The following is a 17,551-nucleotide window of genomic DNA, read 5'->3' on the forward strand; positions in this document are numbered from 1 at the left end:
AACTTATCTATTGATACGATACTTTTCAGTTATTCAGATTTAAAATTTTTATTTGCATAATATTTAGTTGCTTGTAATTATGTCTATTGTTTTAAATAACTAAGATTCAAATAGAGCAATAATAAGTAGGTTATATTTTTAGAAAAAAATTGTACTAGTTTCATATTTTTTTGATTCAAAATGAATTAGTTTTGATTTCTTAAAGCTAATTAGTTTTTTTTATTTTTTTATAAAAATACAAAACCATCTTAGAAACCACCGAATGACTAAATTTGCCCGATTTCAACAGTTAGATAGCTTATATTATTCGGTTTTACTCAGCTTGTAGTACATTTTAGCACAATCTTATAAAACAGATCCCCGCTACATTATCATCTCATTTTGCGTGAAACAGGTTACGTCAAAGCCGAAATAAGCCCCACCAAACAGATATATACACGCCACAACTAGTGTGCAAGACTTTCCGAACCACAAATGTACAATGCCCGCTTGAGGAAAACTTTAAGGTCCATTGGTGCCTCGTAATATCCAATCAAATCTTTTTTTTCTTTTCTTTTTTTTGTGTGAGAACCATCACCCTGCTCGTTAGGAGGCTAGGAGTGAAGGAATTACAAACTCCCTTCACTTGACAAAGCAGGCCACCAACGAAGGCACATAGCAAACCTGTAGGGAACAAGAGGCCCATTAGAGGTAAAAAAAAAAAAGCCCAACAGATCAGTTAATTCGGCAATCTGCTGAAACTGGTCCCTCTCAAAAAAAAAACTGCTGAAACTGGTCTACAGCAACATTGCCTAGCACTAGCATATCGATTTGACAACGGCCTATAAAATTTGTCCGTCTGCTCCAAGTTCCGACAAAAATGGATCTAGGTGTCAAGGTTCATACTAGTTTGCACTAATTCCAGAACGTTGATGGAAAGATAATCAAACCCAAGCGGGCAAGGAGTGTGACGTCCGAAAGCCAGAGAAGTCAACAAGTTCCCTAATTGTTAACTGCAAATGCGACTTACTACTGACTTTGAACATCCCAGCAGGTCGTTCCTGCTGGCTGACTATTGACTACATCTTGGGCTGCCACCATCATATACCTTGTCATGGGGTGGATATTCAGCAGCACACTACTCCCTCCGTCCCGCAAATAATGTAGTTTTAGAAAATTTCAGACATATTACTCATCCAAAAAAATGACTTTGTTGCCCCTAATTACTTCTACCAATTATGATTGAAAACCTTAATTTTCTGGATCCTCAATGAATGCATATGCATTAGAACTAGAAAAGTAATAATATCTACTAAATATTTGATTGGCTCTATACGTTTTCCTATGCAATGTTTTCTTGGTACTTGATATTACTTTAATTAAATGGATCTCATTACAAGCTAAAACTACACTCTTTGTGGGACAAAATTTGAATGCTAAAACTACATTTTTTGTGGGACGGAGGGAGTATGTTCTTAACTTTTATCAAAGCCTTGACGGCATCGTAATGTGCTATTTCTTTACCAATTCAACGATCCTAGTGAATGCAGACACAATAAGAATCAGACTGCATGACCTTACTTGATAACCAGGATTATCCCAGACCGTTGTTCAGAATATAGCATTATTGCGGACTGAAATGTACATCCAAAGAAGGGCCTTTTTTTAACTAACGGCTTCAACATCAGGAGAGAATCACAGCACCGGATTTCCCTAGAAGAGGACTGGAATACGTACAGAAGTCAGATTAAATGACATCAAGAATAGCTTCACATATAAACAGCCAATGTGTTTCTGAACTGTGAGCTCATTGCAAGTAGCCCTTTGGAAAGTGAAGACCATCGCACCCCCCCCCCCCCCCACCCCGGGGGAATTATGGCTACACGGCTTTGTTCATGCACCCTATCCTTGCTTTTACTGCTCCTGTCTCTCAAACAGTCGCCATTGCATGCCTCTGATACCCTCACTACGAACCAGCAGCTCTCCGGGAACCAGAAGCTTATATCTCAGGATGGCAGTTTTGCACTGGGATTCTTTCAGCCTGCAGGTGAGTCTTAACTCTTATGCCGTGTTATTCACATAAAGATGAACAAATTGTGAAGTTTTTGAAGGGATTTTTTCCCCAGAAAGTTATCGGTAGAGAAGTTCTAAAGTGATTTACATATAACATAGAATTTCACGTTCAAGTCGAACGTTACAAGTACTAGAAAAGACAACAAAACCTTCCATGCTAATCTCTGAATTAGAATTTTGTAGCATAATTGGTTTATGATGTGACCTGTAACTATATCTGTAGCTGAAGGATCGAATGGCAAGTGGTACATAGGCATCTGGTACAATAAAATCCCAGAACAGACTATAGTGTGGGTGGCAAACAGAGAGAAACCAATCTCTGATCCAGTCTCATCAAGCCTAACGATCTCAGATGATGGTAACTTTGTTCTCCTAGTTAACCACTCAAAATCTCCCATCTGGTCTACGAATATTAAGAACACAGATGTTAGTTCTACAGTTGCCGTGCTCCTCAACAATGGAAACCTTTTAGTCAGACATGAGTCTAATACCTCTGCTGTGTTATGGCAAAGTTTTGATGATTTCACAGACACATGGCTCCCAGGAAACAAGCTCAGCCGCAACAAAAAAACTGGAGTCATCAAACGGATGATCTCTTGGAAAGACCGAGGTGATCCAGCACCAGGGATGTTCTCAATTCAGTTGGATCCCAATGGGTCATTGCAATATATTCTCCAATGGAATAGTTCGGTAGTGTACTGGACTACTGGCAACTGGACTAATAAAACTGGATTCATTGGCGTGCCAGAGATGTCACCTATGAATCCTTATCCCAGCTCAAGGTTTATTTTCCAGTTTGTTGACAATGATGAAGAGGCATATCTCACGTACTATATTAAGAATGATGCACTCTTATTTACAAGAACTATTATTGATGTATCAGGCCTGTTTCAGACTTTGGTATGGGCAGAGGCACAGCAAGCATGGACAATCGCTTTCACGAAACCAAAAGCTAAGTGCAGTGTTTATGGTGTGTGTGGGGAATACAGCAAGTGCAACGAGAATGCTGCTTCACCATGCAGTTGCCTCAAGGGCTTCAGTGAGAATCGCCCAAACAGTTGGAAACTAGATGACCAGACAACAGGTTGTAGGAGAAACATCCCGCTGCAGTGTGGCAATAATGGCTCGGTGACGGTGAAGCATGATAGATTCTATGCTATTAATGGTGTGAAGTTGCCAGATAACGCGCAGAGCATCGATGCAACCAATGTTCATGACTGTGAGTTGATTTGCCTGAACAACTGCTCTTGCACAGCTTACTCTCATAGTGGCACTTGCTTGGTTTGGTACAACCATTTGATGAATCTTCAAGATAATATTGATGGATCAAGTGATGGTATCTTTATTAGAGTGGCTGCATCAGAACTATCCAACTCGGAACATAAGAAGTTGTGGCTTATTGGGATAATCATTGGTGGATTTATTGTTCTAATTTTTGGTGTGGCCATTTTGTATTTTCTTCATAGAAGAAGAACAATAACTAATGGTTTAAATCATGTTGACGGGTCTTTGATCAGTTTCAAATACAGTAATTTGCAACTCCTAACAAGAAACTTCTCAGAGCGGTTGGGTGCAGGATCTTTCGGCTCTGTGTTCAAAGGGGTGGTATCAGACACCACTGCAGTGGCAGTCAAAAAGCTCGAGGGCTTTCATCAGGGGGAAAAGCAATTCAGAACAGAGGTGAGCACCATAGGAAATATTCACCACATTAACTTGATTCGGCTGCTTGGGTTTTGTTCTGAAGGAGTGAAAAGATTGCTTGTCTATGAATATATGCCCAATGGTTCACTTGATAAACATTTGTTTGGTTGCACCACTTTGAGTTGGAAAATGAGATATCAAATAGCTGTAGGGATTGCCAAGGGTTTGGCTTATCTGCATGAGGAGTGCAGGGATTTCATCATACACTGTGATATCAAGCCAGAAAACATACTGTTGGATGCTTCATTTGTTCCAAAAGTGGCAGACTTTGGAATGGCGAAGTTATTAGGTCGGGATTTTAGCAAAGTTCTAACATCTATGAGAGGAACCATTGGATATCTTGCACCGGAATGGATAAGTGGTGAAGCCATCACAACAAAGGCAGATGTTTTCAGCTATGGAATGGTGCTCTTCGAGATCATTTCAGGAAGGAGGAATCTAGAGCACAGAGAGACAAGCATGGAAACATTTTTTCCCGTGTTGGTTGCGAGGAAGCTTCTTGAAGGAGAAGTACAAGGACTGTTGGCCGAAGGTTTGATCAACGGTGTAGATGAAAGGGAGCCAGAAAGAGCATGCAAGGTTGCTTGCTGGTGTGTTCAAGGTAATGAAAGCTCCAGACCAACAATGGGGGAAATTGTCAAAATTCTGGAAGGGGTGATAGATGTTGATATGCCACCAGTTCCAAGGTATCTTGAAGTTCTTCCAGAAGGTTCAGAGAGCGTGAAATTCTTTTCTTATGAGGCAACTAAGTGAATAGGTTAGGAAAGATGTATTTTCTAGACATGTATGAGTGAGATCCTATACTGTAATTTGATGAGAGCAGTGTGAATCCCTCTTCTTAACAATGATTTGCGAAACCAAAAAAAAAGGTTGGCTCACTCATTTTTTCTACTTGTGCCACCAGGTCACCTTAGTCCCTCTACTTTTAAAATGCTCAAATTGGTCCCACCTTTACAGTTTTACTTGAATTGCATGTAATCTGACTTGGATAGTGTACACTGAGTTGGATGCTGCTGGCTCAATCAAGCCCCAAAAATTCCAATGTAATCCCTGTTCTGCTGCTTGGGTTCCAGTGGCAAAGCCAGGATTTCAACATATCCCGTGATGAAAACTAACCGGCTAAATATATATATATATATATATATATATATATATATATATATATATATATAGGACAGGGCTAATCTCTACCCTGGGTGTGGAATAGTTATTCCGTACCCGAGGCAGCCGTCCGTCCCCACGCGCGGCTCAGCGATCTGGCTTGCGCGCCCACAGGTAGCGAGTCACCGCCGGTTTTTTCCAGAGCGGTTTTTTTCCAGAGCGCTGCCGAGCGAGATTTTTTTTTTCGTGCTGCTCTCTTGGTCCATGTGGTTTGCGTTTTTTTCCCCCCGAGCGCTGCCTCGTTGGAACTTGTGGTCCCGCTTGGGTCAACCATCCACATTAATTTACGTTTAGCAACCAAACAGAAAGCACCAGTCAAAGAACGAATTAAATAAAAGAACACAACACGAGTAAAAGAAAAGCAATCGCTTCAAATGGAGGTTAAATGGCTTATATATTAATTTGCCACAAAAAATGAGTCTTCCTAATTAAAATTCTTAGATTTTTTTATTTCAAACAATGCCCTACAATTAAAAACAGAGTATTTATGATTGAAGTCAAACTTTTCCGTTCGAAGTGGGATGTTCTTTGCCGTTCTGCACATGGCTGAATGGTTTTCAATCCAAAACATAAATGTTTAATTAATAAATATTGCAGAAAATTTGGCTAATATGGTCGTCCAGTGAATATCTGGTGCACTAAATATTGGATTCGTTACCAAAAAAAAGTGTGCTATGCTACAGGAGGGATAGCAGTGCCGTGGCCACCAGAATTCATATCGACCAAAGAGAAGACTCTTTATCATGAAAAATTTTATAATTCATAATTTGACTCGATGTGTTGCCTCAGTGCCACAAAGCAGTAGCGCCTCTGTAAGCCAGTTTGACAAACCCTTGGTTGCGCCCATTTCTTGAGGAAGCCTTCACTCCTAGATTGTCACCTATACCTACCACCAAATTTCGATAAGCAAATCTAAATAGCAATTCAGCATCCCGTGGGTGAACAAATACCAGGTGGTAAAAAACAATGGAACTTAGCTCTGATTAGGATACCATGCTAGTGTTGAGAGAGAAAATTTGTTCAAGTGCATCAAAACAAAAGAGTAACCCCCTAGTGCTAGCAAATAGTTATTACAAGAATGTTCTACTGACACATCTATATTACTGTACAAAAAATCAGCATGGCAAGGTAATTGTTGTACTTCTATGTTACTGAAATATGAAGAGTATTAGATCAATTGTGCACCACAAAGCCATCAATTTTTAAGACATTACGCCATCAATTAATATAGCTCTAGTTATCTGAATAGGTATTCCCCCACCAACACCCTGTCAGGAAAACAATTAGTTGTAGTAAATTGCTTGGTTCTGGAGACAATCAACAACAGAACAGAAAGGTATGCAATTACGTCATGAAGCAATAAGGAATATAGACCAATCAGATAACAAAGGGAATGCTGAAGCACCTCACATACAACGAAAATATTGCATTACCGTATAACTTTATTTAATATTATTAATCTACATATACCTTAATTCTGAAGCCTAAATCAACTGTGCACCAGATTATTAATCCATCAAAACATATAGCTGATCTAGCATTATCATCAGTTGCACAAATCCGGCTGAAAATAGTAACTAAGGCTGAAGTTCAATATACATAAACTAAGATAAAAGAAACAGATAGCAAGATTCAGAAAATTAAACAAAACTAGTAGTTAGCAAAGCATGCATTCAGAGGAAAAGGTATTAAATAGCATGCCTTCAGAGAAAATCGTGTCCAATCAGTGAGAGATCGTGCTAGTGCTATACACATTGACGAGAATCAAAAACCATAGAATAAGGAAATAGGGAAAAGTATCACACAGCTAGCGATTGCAACAACCTATGACCTAACTTGAACTACATATCCTCCACAAATAATCGGCAGCTCAGAGGAAAATCAACCAAATCAACTGAAATCAATTAGGGTGAGGATAGAAGGGTACCTTGCGCCGGTGGGGGAAATACCAACGATATATCCAAGATTGAGCAGACGTTGGGGTGATGGCTGGGAAATCAGCTTGAGTGGGGGAGGACCTCATGTGGAGGATGATGAATCGGCGCGGATGGTCTCGAATTGGCAATGAAAGAACTTGAATCGGCCGACAGCACATGAGCCTGGGCATCATATTAGGGCATGTGCCTTACCAGTCCTGCTCTCAAATGTAGGTGCACTAGTAATGCTACTTGGTATTTCCCCAAGTCTCATTGCCTAAGAACACAAAAAATAAGGACAAACTTAAATAATATATTTATTATTTGGGTCAACAAATAGGTAATAAAGCTTCAAAAAAGTATTACAACATTCATCCTTAATCTTCCTTCACCATCCAACGACACAAACAAATCAGATGAAATAAACATAATGAGATAGATTGGGCTATTGTCAATAGTGGTCAGGGAAAGGGAGGTCTATGTTGCCAAAATAATTTGGTGGGCGCAATGATGAGCATTGTTTCTTAGTACTGTAAATTTACAAGTAATTATAAAACTAGTAAATTATATGGTTAATTGACCACATACTTTGTATGTCAAAATTACTGTAACACAACAGGAGATCAACAGAAGTTTCTGACTATGATTTGCTAGAAAGAAAATTCATGAAATATGAACTCATGAATTTACTATAACATTCAGGTTCTGATGTAATTGATATTTTAGCTTCATGCTACTTTGAACCCAAATCCGGATAAATCACTGACAGCTGTAGACTGTGGTGAGATCGACATAATTACAAATGCTAGTATATTACATGGGTAATTCACCACGACTGTAAGAGCAATAAAGTATTCAAAAATTTATTTGGTACCTAAAATCTGTGCGACCTAGTGCATGAAGGTTATCTGTTCCACACAGCCTTCATTCTACATCTGAAAAACCAGACTAGTTCAAGGATCTACAAAGCCTGAGTGATTTTTTGGACAAATTTACTGTAAGAAAACTGTGATTTTTATGTAGCTGGAAAAACACAGTATTAAATTATAATGCATTTGCAAGAGTGAAAGGACACTGAAGGCATAGTGATCTGAACAAACAAAATATTCTTCCATAGCATCTATAGGGGAATCACGAACCTATTTGCGGCAGCTCACCGTAGGATCCTGCCTCCTCTACGGGGATGGTGATTGACGGGGCCACCAGTACGAAATACGGCCACTGCAACGCAACAATGAAGCCCCAGGTGGATGGATGCCGCCAGCCGACGCAGGGGAACAGATTCGAGGTCGCCGTTGAGACTGGAAGGTAGTCGCATTCGCGAGAGATTTGGACCTTTCCTGATGGCGATTGAAGGCAAGGACTCTCCGCTCCGATCTGCACCCAAAAAATTAAATTGGGAACGAATTAATCAAGATCAAATGAGTAGACACGGGATCTTCTCTCAATCATACCTGGAATTGTGCCAAGGCATACTGCTCCGTATGGTAGCCTCCACTCAATTTGGAGCCAGCTGCAAAAGGGGATCTAGGGGTTTTCGAGGTGAACACATGAGCAGAATAGTAGCAGGGTTAGGAGAGTGGAGCAGGGAGCTGCCAGACCTGCTGCCCTCCTCCAATCCACTCGAGATCCAGCCATGGGTCTGGCTGATGAAGCACCGCCATACCGCCATGCGCGGGGGGAGACGGATCAGCACACGAGAACTAGGGGGTTACCTCCCATGATGGTGCTTGCCGCCATGGCTGGCCGCTGCTAAGTGCTAAGCCGCCTGGACCCGCCTCGCGCCACCCGCGCCACCCGCGCCTGGCCCTCGCCACGCCGACCTCCTGCCAGCGCTCGCGCGCCGCAGCTCGTGAGGACGGACGTCCTCGTCGGGGCAGTTACCGGCGGCGCAGCGCAACGTCCGGGACGGCGCGAGGGTCGCCGACGGGAGGCCGAGACGCGCCGGGATGAGGGTAGTGCGGCGCCGAGATTGGGGGCGGGTCTGGGGGATAGGAGAGCGGCGGCGGCCGATGGGACGGCACGATGGTCGCCGACGGGATTGGGGGCGCGTCTGGGGGAGGAGGGAGCGGCGACGACAGAAATCCGAGCTGGGCACGAGGATTGGGGGCGCGCCTGGGTGAGGGAGCGGCGGCGGCAGGGACCCTCGCGGAGCAGTTTTGGTGGTGCGGCGCGGGGGGGGGGGGGGTTCCGGGGGTGGGGGTAGTGGGGGCTGAGCCAAACCGTGGCGGATTGGATGCGGATGACCGGATGGAAAAACCGGGAGCGGTGGGTCGGATGCGCACCCACGCTCGGGTACTGAATAACCTTATTCTATATCCAGGGTGTTAATTAGACTTACTATATATATATATATATATATATATATATATATATATATATATATATATATATATGCTCCAAATGGAAGTAGAGCATAAGTATGCAACTGAATTTAAGTTTGAACTCATCGAATAACCACATAACAAAACGGATAAAACATGGCAACAGAAACACACACACAAAAGAGAGGTTGTAACAAAACATTGCAAGATGCATCCAACATTTCCCTGACTGTAACCCCTTTTAAACACCAATCACACACTATCTCATTATACTCGAGCACTTTGTATCGCAGATTTCAAAGGGAAAGGTAACTTACCCAAGAGACACAGCACGACGATGCTGAATCGCGGATGCCCCGCAAGGAGCCAAGGAGCAATGATATCCATGCCGTCAGACGCAGGCCCCGAGGGAGGACGCAGCGCTGAGACTGGGAGGCGGCAGGCAGGCAGGACTGCAGGATGGAGGGGAGGTTTCTGTGGTGGTGCGTCGAAGTCGGAGACGTAGAGCCGCAAGCGAGAAGTGACAAGATGGGAGAAAGGTGGGGCCGCCTGCTCTGTTGCCTCTGTCCTACTGGGCCGTGGGCTATCAGACTATCAGTGTGGGTTTCATATTTCATGGCCTGGCGCTACTGCATGGCAAATGGCAACATATACAAGGAAAAGAGGAGTGCGGAGGAATTCGTTCCACAATATAAAAAAAGGAGAACTGGTAGGATCTAGGATTGTCAGGTGGACAGACTATTGGGTGAACGAGACTGGGACCGGTAGATTTTATTGGGGTTTGTTTTCATTTTTTTCAATAGTACTGTTGGTTTGAGAATTGAGAAAAGCTTGCCTTCCTAGGAGGCCGCTAACCTATAGATGAAATTTAGGTAGGATTGGTAGACGTGTTATATCTTAGCAAGTCAGCAAAACGTGCCTCCTGTTGTAACCACTAAACCGGTCCACAGCTACGTGGCAAAGCAGAATCATGTAAAAGGAAGCTAAAACAGCTGATATAAACAGAGTAAATGGAATCTAGAAAGGAAAGAATAAGCAAAGAAAATCTGATGACCAGAGGACTAGTGGAATTTGGTGCAGTAAACGGAGGACAAGATACGGTTTAGAACAAACACATAATTGTATTGAGTTGCATGCACCCAGTGGCGGAGCCACCAAAAATTCCAAGGGGGGGCCAGAAGACCAAAATCAATATGTATACATTAGATAATATTGCCATTAAGTGTATTTGACACCAAATTTTTATGGTGTTCGTGTAGGCATGTAGTCAGAAACCATAGCCCATTCACAAAAGCTAGCTGCACTTTACAAAAGGCATATTTCTTTTCTTAGCTTCTAGTGTTCTACGGACTACAGATGCAAATATGCAATACTGAATCCTCGTTCCCAGCGTTGCTCGTTCCTCACCAAAGAACAGAATAGAATTGGGGGAAAAATGTTAGGTTTGCAGACCTTAGGCGTGGGGGCTGTCTGCTGGTTCCCTTCCGCCTCCACGCGTCGCTCCTGTCCGGCGTCGTCGAGGCTCGTGATTCCGCTCGTCGGCAGGGAAGGCGAGCTGCCGATAGCCATGGCCTGGGCTGGCGCCTGGCCGGCAGCCGCGACGGGCGATGGCGACGGCGCAGGGAATTACCCTCCGTGGCTGCCCTCCGCGGCTCCACGACCCTCTCCCGTGGGGCCGGGGCTTCTATTGGGCCTATGCAACACTGCCTATATGGGCTTTGCCGTGGCTACTGGATGAAGGATGAGGGGGTCCTAAAATTTTTTGTGAGATTGGGGGGTGCCGTGGCCCCTGCTGGCCCCCCTGGCTCCGCCGTTGCATGCACCGACCAGTTCAACCCAAAAGCTTAAACTGATGGGGAGAGGTAGACAATTCACTTATATTCCAACACTCCCCCTCACGTGAAGGCTCCCTCAGGCCTCAAACGTGGAATAGGAGCGAACAACAATTATTTTATTTAATTGCGCTAACCAGGATTCGAACTCGAGACCTCTGGTTTTAATACAATATTGAGTTGCATGCACTGACCAGTTCAATCCAAAAGCTTAAACTGATGGGGAGAGATAGGCAATTCACTTATATTCCAACAAATTGTCCCTTGTTGCTGCCAAACTAACCATTGACTGCACAGTCTGGCCATGACAATCCCTAGTCATCCACAGACATTTCTGACACCACACCTTGTCCTAGATCGTTTTCATGGACCTATTTACCTTTTAACGATTCAACGGTTAGAATGAAGACATTTCAAATCACTGTGGCTAATACTCACTGGTCAGAATTAACTAACAACCGGAATAATGTCGACTGAAAATGGACGGTAATGAAAACATCAAAGGCCATTGAAAGCTGAAACTAGAAGACACCTCTAGCCAGACAAACAACGGCTTCAACATCGAGAAAGGGACACAGAACTGGACTTCCAATGAAAAACAACGACAAATTCTGACATAGTCAAATTAATGCTACGACTAACATGAGTAGAGGCTGCTGCGCATATAAACAGCCAGTGTGGCAGTGTGTGTTGTGTGTGTCTGTGGGTTCATAACAAGTTCTTTCTCACCTCAAAAACAAATGCCACCCTTCCGTTTCCTTTAATTTTGTGGATGGCAGTCTCTCCTCCTTCATGCGCCCTATGCTTACTTCTGCTGCTTTTCCTCCAATATCAATCTCAACCCTCTGATACCCTCACTGCAAACCAGCAGCTCTCCGGGAACCAGAAACTGATCTCTCAGGACGGCAACTTCGCACTAGGATTCTTTAAGCCTGCAGGTGAGCCCGTTTATTAATCACTAGTTTGTCGTGATATAGCAATACAAATGAACAAGATTTGACACTGTAGGGGAAGAAAAGTTGATCAGTACAGAGAAACACAAACTCTTAAGGTGATTTACTGTACTATAGAATCTCAGTTCCAAGCAATGTTATGTTGAATAGGCTGAACACATTTCGATCCTAAATTGAGTAGAACAATCCCATCCTAGGTAGAATCTTAACAAAATTATGATCAAAGACAAAATGAGTATGATTTTAATCATCTTACTATTACTAATTGGAGGCTCCAAATGAGACTTCACAAGAAGCTACTTAGGATCCTAGGTGGACACTCTAAAAAAATAGATAAATTCTATAAATTCTCACAAAAATCAGAAATATCTAGCCATCAATCAACAACTCTAATTATAATCACCATCGGATCTGTTATTTTTTCTAATAAATTACCCACCTCTGTCATTATAAAAATAGACTAAAATAATCCCCTAAACATATATCTAAATTACTCATCTCTATCATTAAAAAAAATCTAAAGTAACCCCCAAATCTTTGTGTAAATTAGCCACCTATATCATTATAAAAATAATACAAATACCCCTAAATTTGTACATAAATTATCCAATTGTGTCATTATTATTACAAGTTAAATTACTCCTAAATCTGAATCTAAATTATAAAATTATAATAAAATAATAAAGTACACCAATATAAAATTCTAAATTACTATTTTTATCATTATTAATATATTATTTATATTATTGTTTATATAAAAATACTACCCACGACATATGTCACCATATATTCATGTATAGTGGAAGAGATAAGAATACCAATTCACAAATAAATAGCTCAACTAAATATATATCGAATACATATGGATGTGTGATGCAAAATGAAATCTATTATAATTAGACAATGATAATTATAAAGATATGTTAGAATATTTAATAGATGAAAAAGGGTGTGAGATAGATAACTATAATTATTAATTTTAGTTTTATATTAATTTTAATTAGCCCGTGCGGGAGCACGGGTTGATAGACTAGTAATTGTTAATTTGCAAGTGATCCTACAATATTCTTGATGAAACTACAAGGAACAGATTTACTGCATTTGCATTATATCATAGAAAGGCAAAGGATTGAAAAGTATGATTTAGAACATGATACAAAACTATATGGAAAATCTGCATTTAACTATTTGCACGACCATATATCATATCAATGAATGCAACTATAACTCTAAAAGGGTGCCATTATGAGTAAACAAATACTAACATCACCACTAAGAGATCAACCTACAATGGGATCCTAATAGTCCGATCATTTCTATGTCACAATTTTGAAGACTTTGTTTCCATATATATCAGTATTGGAATTATCAACAAAACCTCTCAAGATGATTCCAGAATGACTAGAACACAAGCAGTTTATTTTCATGCGGCATTGTCAGTTTCATTATCTGACCTTAATTTATCTTTCCATGGCTCTTGTAGAAGGGTCAAATGATAGGTGGTACATAGGCATTTGGTACAACAAAATCCCAACACAAACTATAGTGTGGGTGGCTAACAGAGGGAAACCAATCTCTGATCCAGTCTCGTCAAATCTAATCATCTCAGATGATGGAAATCTTGTTCTTTTAGCTAACCATTCTAAATCTCCAATGTGGTCTACCGATATTAAAAACAACACATCTAGCAGTTCCAAAATGGCTGTGCTAAACAACACCGGCAATCTTGTACTCAAACATGGTTCCAATAACGCCACTGTGCTGTGGCAAAGTTTCGATGATTTCACAGACACATGGCTTCCAGGAAACAAGCTCAGCCGCAACAAGAAAACTGGTGCAACCAAACGAATGGTCTCTTGGAAAGACCGTGGTGACCCAGCACCAGGATTGTTCTCCATTCAGTTGGATTCTAATGGTTCACCCCAATATATTCTCCAATGGAATAGCTCAATAGTGTACTGGAATACTGGGAATTGGAGCGGCAATGCATACACTGGTGTGCCAGAGTTGTCTCCAACCAATATGTATCCCAACTCAGATTATACATTCCAGTTTGTTGACAATGATGTGGAGACATACTTCACGTACACTGTCAAGAATGATGCACAAACATTCACTAGGGCTATTATCGATGTGTCAGGTTTGTTCCAAAGTTTTGTATGGACAAATGCAGCACAAGCATGGACTACTTTTTTCACGCAACCAACAGCTAAGTGCAGTGTCTATGGAGTGTGTGGGGAAAATAGCAAGTGTAGTGAGAATGCTGCATCATCATGCAGCTGCCTCATGGGCTTCATTGAAAAGTACCCAGACAATTGGAAACTGGATGATCATACAGCAGGCTGTAGGAGAAAAGTCCCACTGAAATGTGGGAACAATGGCTCAATGCAGATGAAGCAAGATAAATTCTATGTGATCAATAGTGTGAAGTTGCCAGATGATGCACACAGCATTGATGCAGCCAGTGTTCGTGCCTGTGAGCTAACTTGCTTGAACAATTGCTCATGCATTGCTTACTCTCACAATGGCACTTGTTGGGTTTGGTACAATCATTTAATGAATCTGCGAGATAATATTGATGGGTCGAGGGATAGTATCTCTATTAGATTAGATGCATCAGAACTACCCAACTCAGGAACCAAGAAATGGTGGATCATCATAATAATCATTGGCGGAGGCGGGCTTATTGTCCTAAGTTTTGGAGTGACCATATTATATTTTTCTCATCGAAGACAGAGATACATAAGTGGTATAAATCATGGTGATGGGGCTTTGATCAGCTTCAAATACAGGGATTTGCAATCCCTCACAAGAAACTTCTCAGAGAGGTTGGGTGCAGGGTCTTTCGGATCTGTGTTCAAAGGGGTTCTACCAGACGCAACTATAGTGGCCATAAAAAAGCTAGAGGGCTTTCATCAGGGGGACAAGCAATTCAGGGCAGAGGTGAGCACCATAGGAAATATTCATCACATAAACTTAATTCGGCTGCTCGGATTTTGTTCTAAAGGACCAATGAGATTGCTTGTCTATGAGTATATGCCTCGTGGTTCACTTGATAAACATTTGTTTGGTAGTAGCTCTACCAACTTGAGTTGGAAAATAAGATATCAAATTGCTGCAGGGATTGCCAAGGGTTTGGCTTATCTGCATGAGGAGTGTCGGGATTGCATCATACATTGCGATATCAAGCCACAAAATATATTGTTGGATGCTTCATTTGTTCCAAAAGTGGCAGACTTTGGATTGGCAAAATTACTAGGTCGGGATTTTAGCAGAGTTTTAATGTCTATGAGAGGCACCATAGGATATCTTGCACCAGAATGGATAAGTGGTGAAGCCATCACAACAAAGGCAGACGTCTTCAGCTATGGAATGATGCTTTTTGAGATCATTTCAGGAAGGAGGAATCTGGAGCACAGAGAGACAAGCATGGAAACATTTTTTCCCATGCTGGTTGCGAGGAAGCTTCTTGAAGGAGAAGTACAGGGACTGCTGGCCGAAGGATTGATCAATGGTGTAAATGAAAGGGAGCTAGAAAGAGCATGCAAGGTTGCTTGCTGGTGTGTTCAAGATAGTGAAAGTTCCAGACCAACAATGGGGGAAGTTGTCAAAATTCTGGAAGGGTTGGTAGATGTTGAAATGCCGCCGGTCCCGAGGTATCTTAACATTCTTGCTGAAGGTTCAAGGAGTGCAAAATCCTCTTCCTATTAACCAACAAAGTGAACATGTTACGAGAAATGTGTCTTCGACAAACATACGGATATGATCCTATAGTGAAGGTAAAAATGATGGCTTCAGTGTAAAGCCCCTTATGATACAACAACAACATAGCCTTTTTTCCCAAGCAAGTTGTGATAGGCTAGAGATGAAACCCGAAAGAAATAAGTTCAAGGTTCAGGCACATTGATAGCTAGTCTCCAAGCGCTCCTATCCAAATCTATCTCTTTAGAGATATTCCAATCCTTAAGGTCTCTCTTAACCGACTCATCCCACGTCAGTTTAGGTCTACCTCTACCCCTCTTTACATTATCGACCCGCTCAAGAACCCCATTACGCATCAGCGCCTCAGGAGGCCTTCGTTAGACATGTCCAAACCATCTCAGCCGATGCTGGGTAAGTTTCTCCTCAATTGGTGCCACCCCGACTCTATCCCGAATAACTTCATTCCGGACTCTATCCCTCCTTGTGTGCCCGCAAAACCACCGCAACATCCGCATCGTAAAGCCCCTTACGATGAGTAAAATAAAATTATTAGGCATGTATAGGCTTGTATATTGTGTATGTATACACTTGGTCCATATTGGGCGTGTAGGCCTATATTGGGCATGTACAACTTGTACTCCAAGCCACCTGGCCTATATAATGAAAGATCAACCCCGATTAGGGTGCACGGTGTTTCACATCTCTCCCTACCTCTCTACAAAAATAAATCAGACGTTGGCGCATTTGGTGTTCTACTTTTGCCACCAGATCACCTTTGTAATTGGTTCCGACTCCTTTACTTAATTGCATGTAATCTAACATGGCACCCTGGATACTTAGGTGGATCCTGCTGGCTCAATCAAGATTTCATCAAGATTACTCATCACATAAGAAATGTCCCAAATAATCTAATCTGATTCTAGTTCTGCTACTTGGATTGCAGTGGCAGAGGCAGGATGTCAACACATCCCGGCTGAAAACTAATCGGACAAATACCAAATGATTCATACACCTAGGCTTAACAAAACAAAGTAGAGCACAGGCACGACTAAAAAAGAAACTTGAACTTATTGATGAACGGCACAACAGAACCGACCAAACATGGCAACCCGTGTATAATAGCAGATTGAAACCGAAGCTAATACAAAACATTGCAAGATATATCATATATGCCTCCAATAACCCCTAGTGAACACATCACAATCAGACATTATCACACTGTACCCAAGTGCATTGATCCAGATTTCAAAGGCTAGGGTAACTTACCCGGGGGACACCGCATTTTGATGCTGAATGGCACCGCGGAGGACCGCACTGGGAATGAGCCCATGAAGAACCGACGCAGCAGCGCATTGGCGGGGACGGGGTGAGTGCAGGAATTACTTCAGGCACACGAATGGAAGCAGTTCCGTCTTGCCGAGGACCGCGGGAGGGAGGGGAGTGCGGCACGGCGGCGGGTTCACGACGAGCGCGGTGTGAGACGGTTCCTCCGAGGCTCGTGTCCAGCTGGGCTGAATACCAACCAGAAAATCCAAACCCCTTTGCTCGACGCAGCTTAGGGCTGCTGCGAGACTGTCGAGAGGAAGAAGAGGCACCCAAGCGGCGCCAGGCGTGATGCGGCGCTCCGGCGAGCCGCGGCGGACGGGAGATAGTTATCGGGAGTTTTGCAGAAGCACCCTGGATTATCGGGAGTTTTGCAGAAGCACCCTGGATTGGATCGCGAATATTAACCGCGATCCAGTTTTTTTCAAAATGCCCCCTATTGTCTTACATGTAGCCCCCTTATTTGGACCGTACTCACGCGGGCCTCCTCCGATGGCTCCTGGAGGCGAGAAGCCCGGAAGCTGCTCGGTGAAATGATGAGCCAGGTAAGAACCGGCCGGCTAACATGGAAGGGGAGCTAGCGGTTT

General features: G+C 42.5%; 3 protein-coding genes and 1 long non-coding RNA gene across 13 annotated transcripts; 2 read left to right on the top strand and 2 right to left on the bottom strand.

Annotated features, from left to right (window-relative positions):
* Nucleotides 1-548: 548 nt before the first annotated feature.
* Nucleotides 549-17,482, bottom strand: LOC120672688. Its single transcript, XR_005674253.1, has 4 exons — nt 16,908-17,482; nt 9,472-11,918; nt 1,561-2,020; nt 549-663 (listed from the first exon to the last, which is right to left on the bottom strand). It is a non-coding gene; the product is annotated as an uncharacterized LOC120672688 (long non-coding RNA).
* LOC120672687 (G-type lectin S-receptor-like serine/threonine-protein kinase At2g19130) lies at nt 1,721-4,538 on the top strand. The gene is made up of 2 exons (XM_039953221.1): nt 1,721-2,026; nt 2,276-4,538. Exons 1-2 carry the CDS (start codon nt 1,855-1,857, stop codon nt 4,504-4,506), a joined length of 2,403 nt encoding a protein of 800 aa, XP_039809155.1. The 5' UTR covers nt 1,721-1,854; the 3' UTR covers nt 4,507-4,538.
* On the bottom strand, nt 5,141-8,954 carry LOC120672686. Of its 10 annotated transcripts, none has more exons than XR_005674248.1 (4): nt 8,285-8,954; nt 7,970-8,207; nt 6,842-7,107; nt 5,141-5,800 (listed from the first exon to the last, which is right to left on the bottom strand). XR_005674248.1 is itself a non-coding variant. In XM_039953219.1 (4 exons), exons 1-4 carry the CDS (start codon nt 8,500-8,502, stop codon nt 7,101-7,103), a joined length of 357 nt encoding a protein of 118 aa, XP_039809153.1. In that variant the 5' UTR covers nt 8,503-8,619; the 3' UTR covers nt 6,221-7,100. The 10 variants fall into 10 exon arrangements, 6 of the variants coding, with proteins under 6 accessions (XP_039809153.1, XP_039809150.1, XP_039809152.1 ...); XR_005674249.1 differs by lacking the exon at nt 5,141-5,800 and adding an exon at nt 5,869-6,182; XM_039953219.1 differs by lacking the exon at nt 5,141-5,800 and having other exon boundaries at nt 6,221-7,107; nt 7,988-8,207; nt 8,285-8,343; nt 8,432-8,619.
* On the top strand, nt 11,722-15,799 carry LOC120672685 (G-type lectin S-receptor-like serine/threonine-protein kinase At2g19130). Its single transcript, XM_039953214.1, has 2 exons — nt 11,722-11,924; nt 13,423-15,799. The coding sequence occupies exons 1-2, from the start codon at nt 11,759-11,761 to the stop codon at nt 15,648-15,650; spliced, it is 2,394 nt and encodes a 797-aa protein (XP_039809148.1). The 5' UTR covers nt 11,722-11,758; the 3' UTR covers nt 15,651-15,799.
* Nucleotides 17,483-17,551: the final 69 nt, after the last annotated feature.

Source organism: Panicum virgatum, chromosome 5N (assembly GCF_016808335.1).
Source record: "Panicum virgatum strain AP13 chromosome 5N, P.virgatum_v5, whole genome shotgun sequence".
Taxonomy (NCBI): Eukaryota; Viridiplantae; Streptophyta; class Magnoliopsida; order Poales; family Poaceae; genus Panicum; species Panicum virgatum.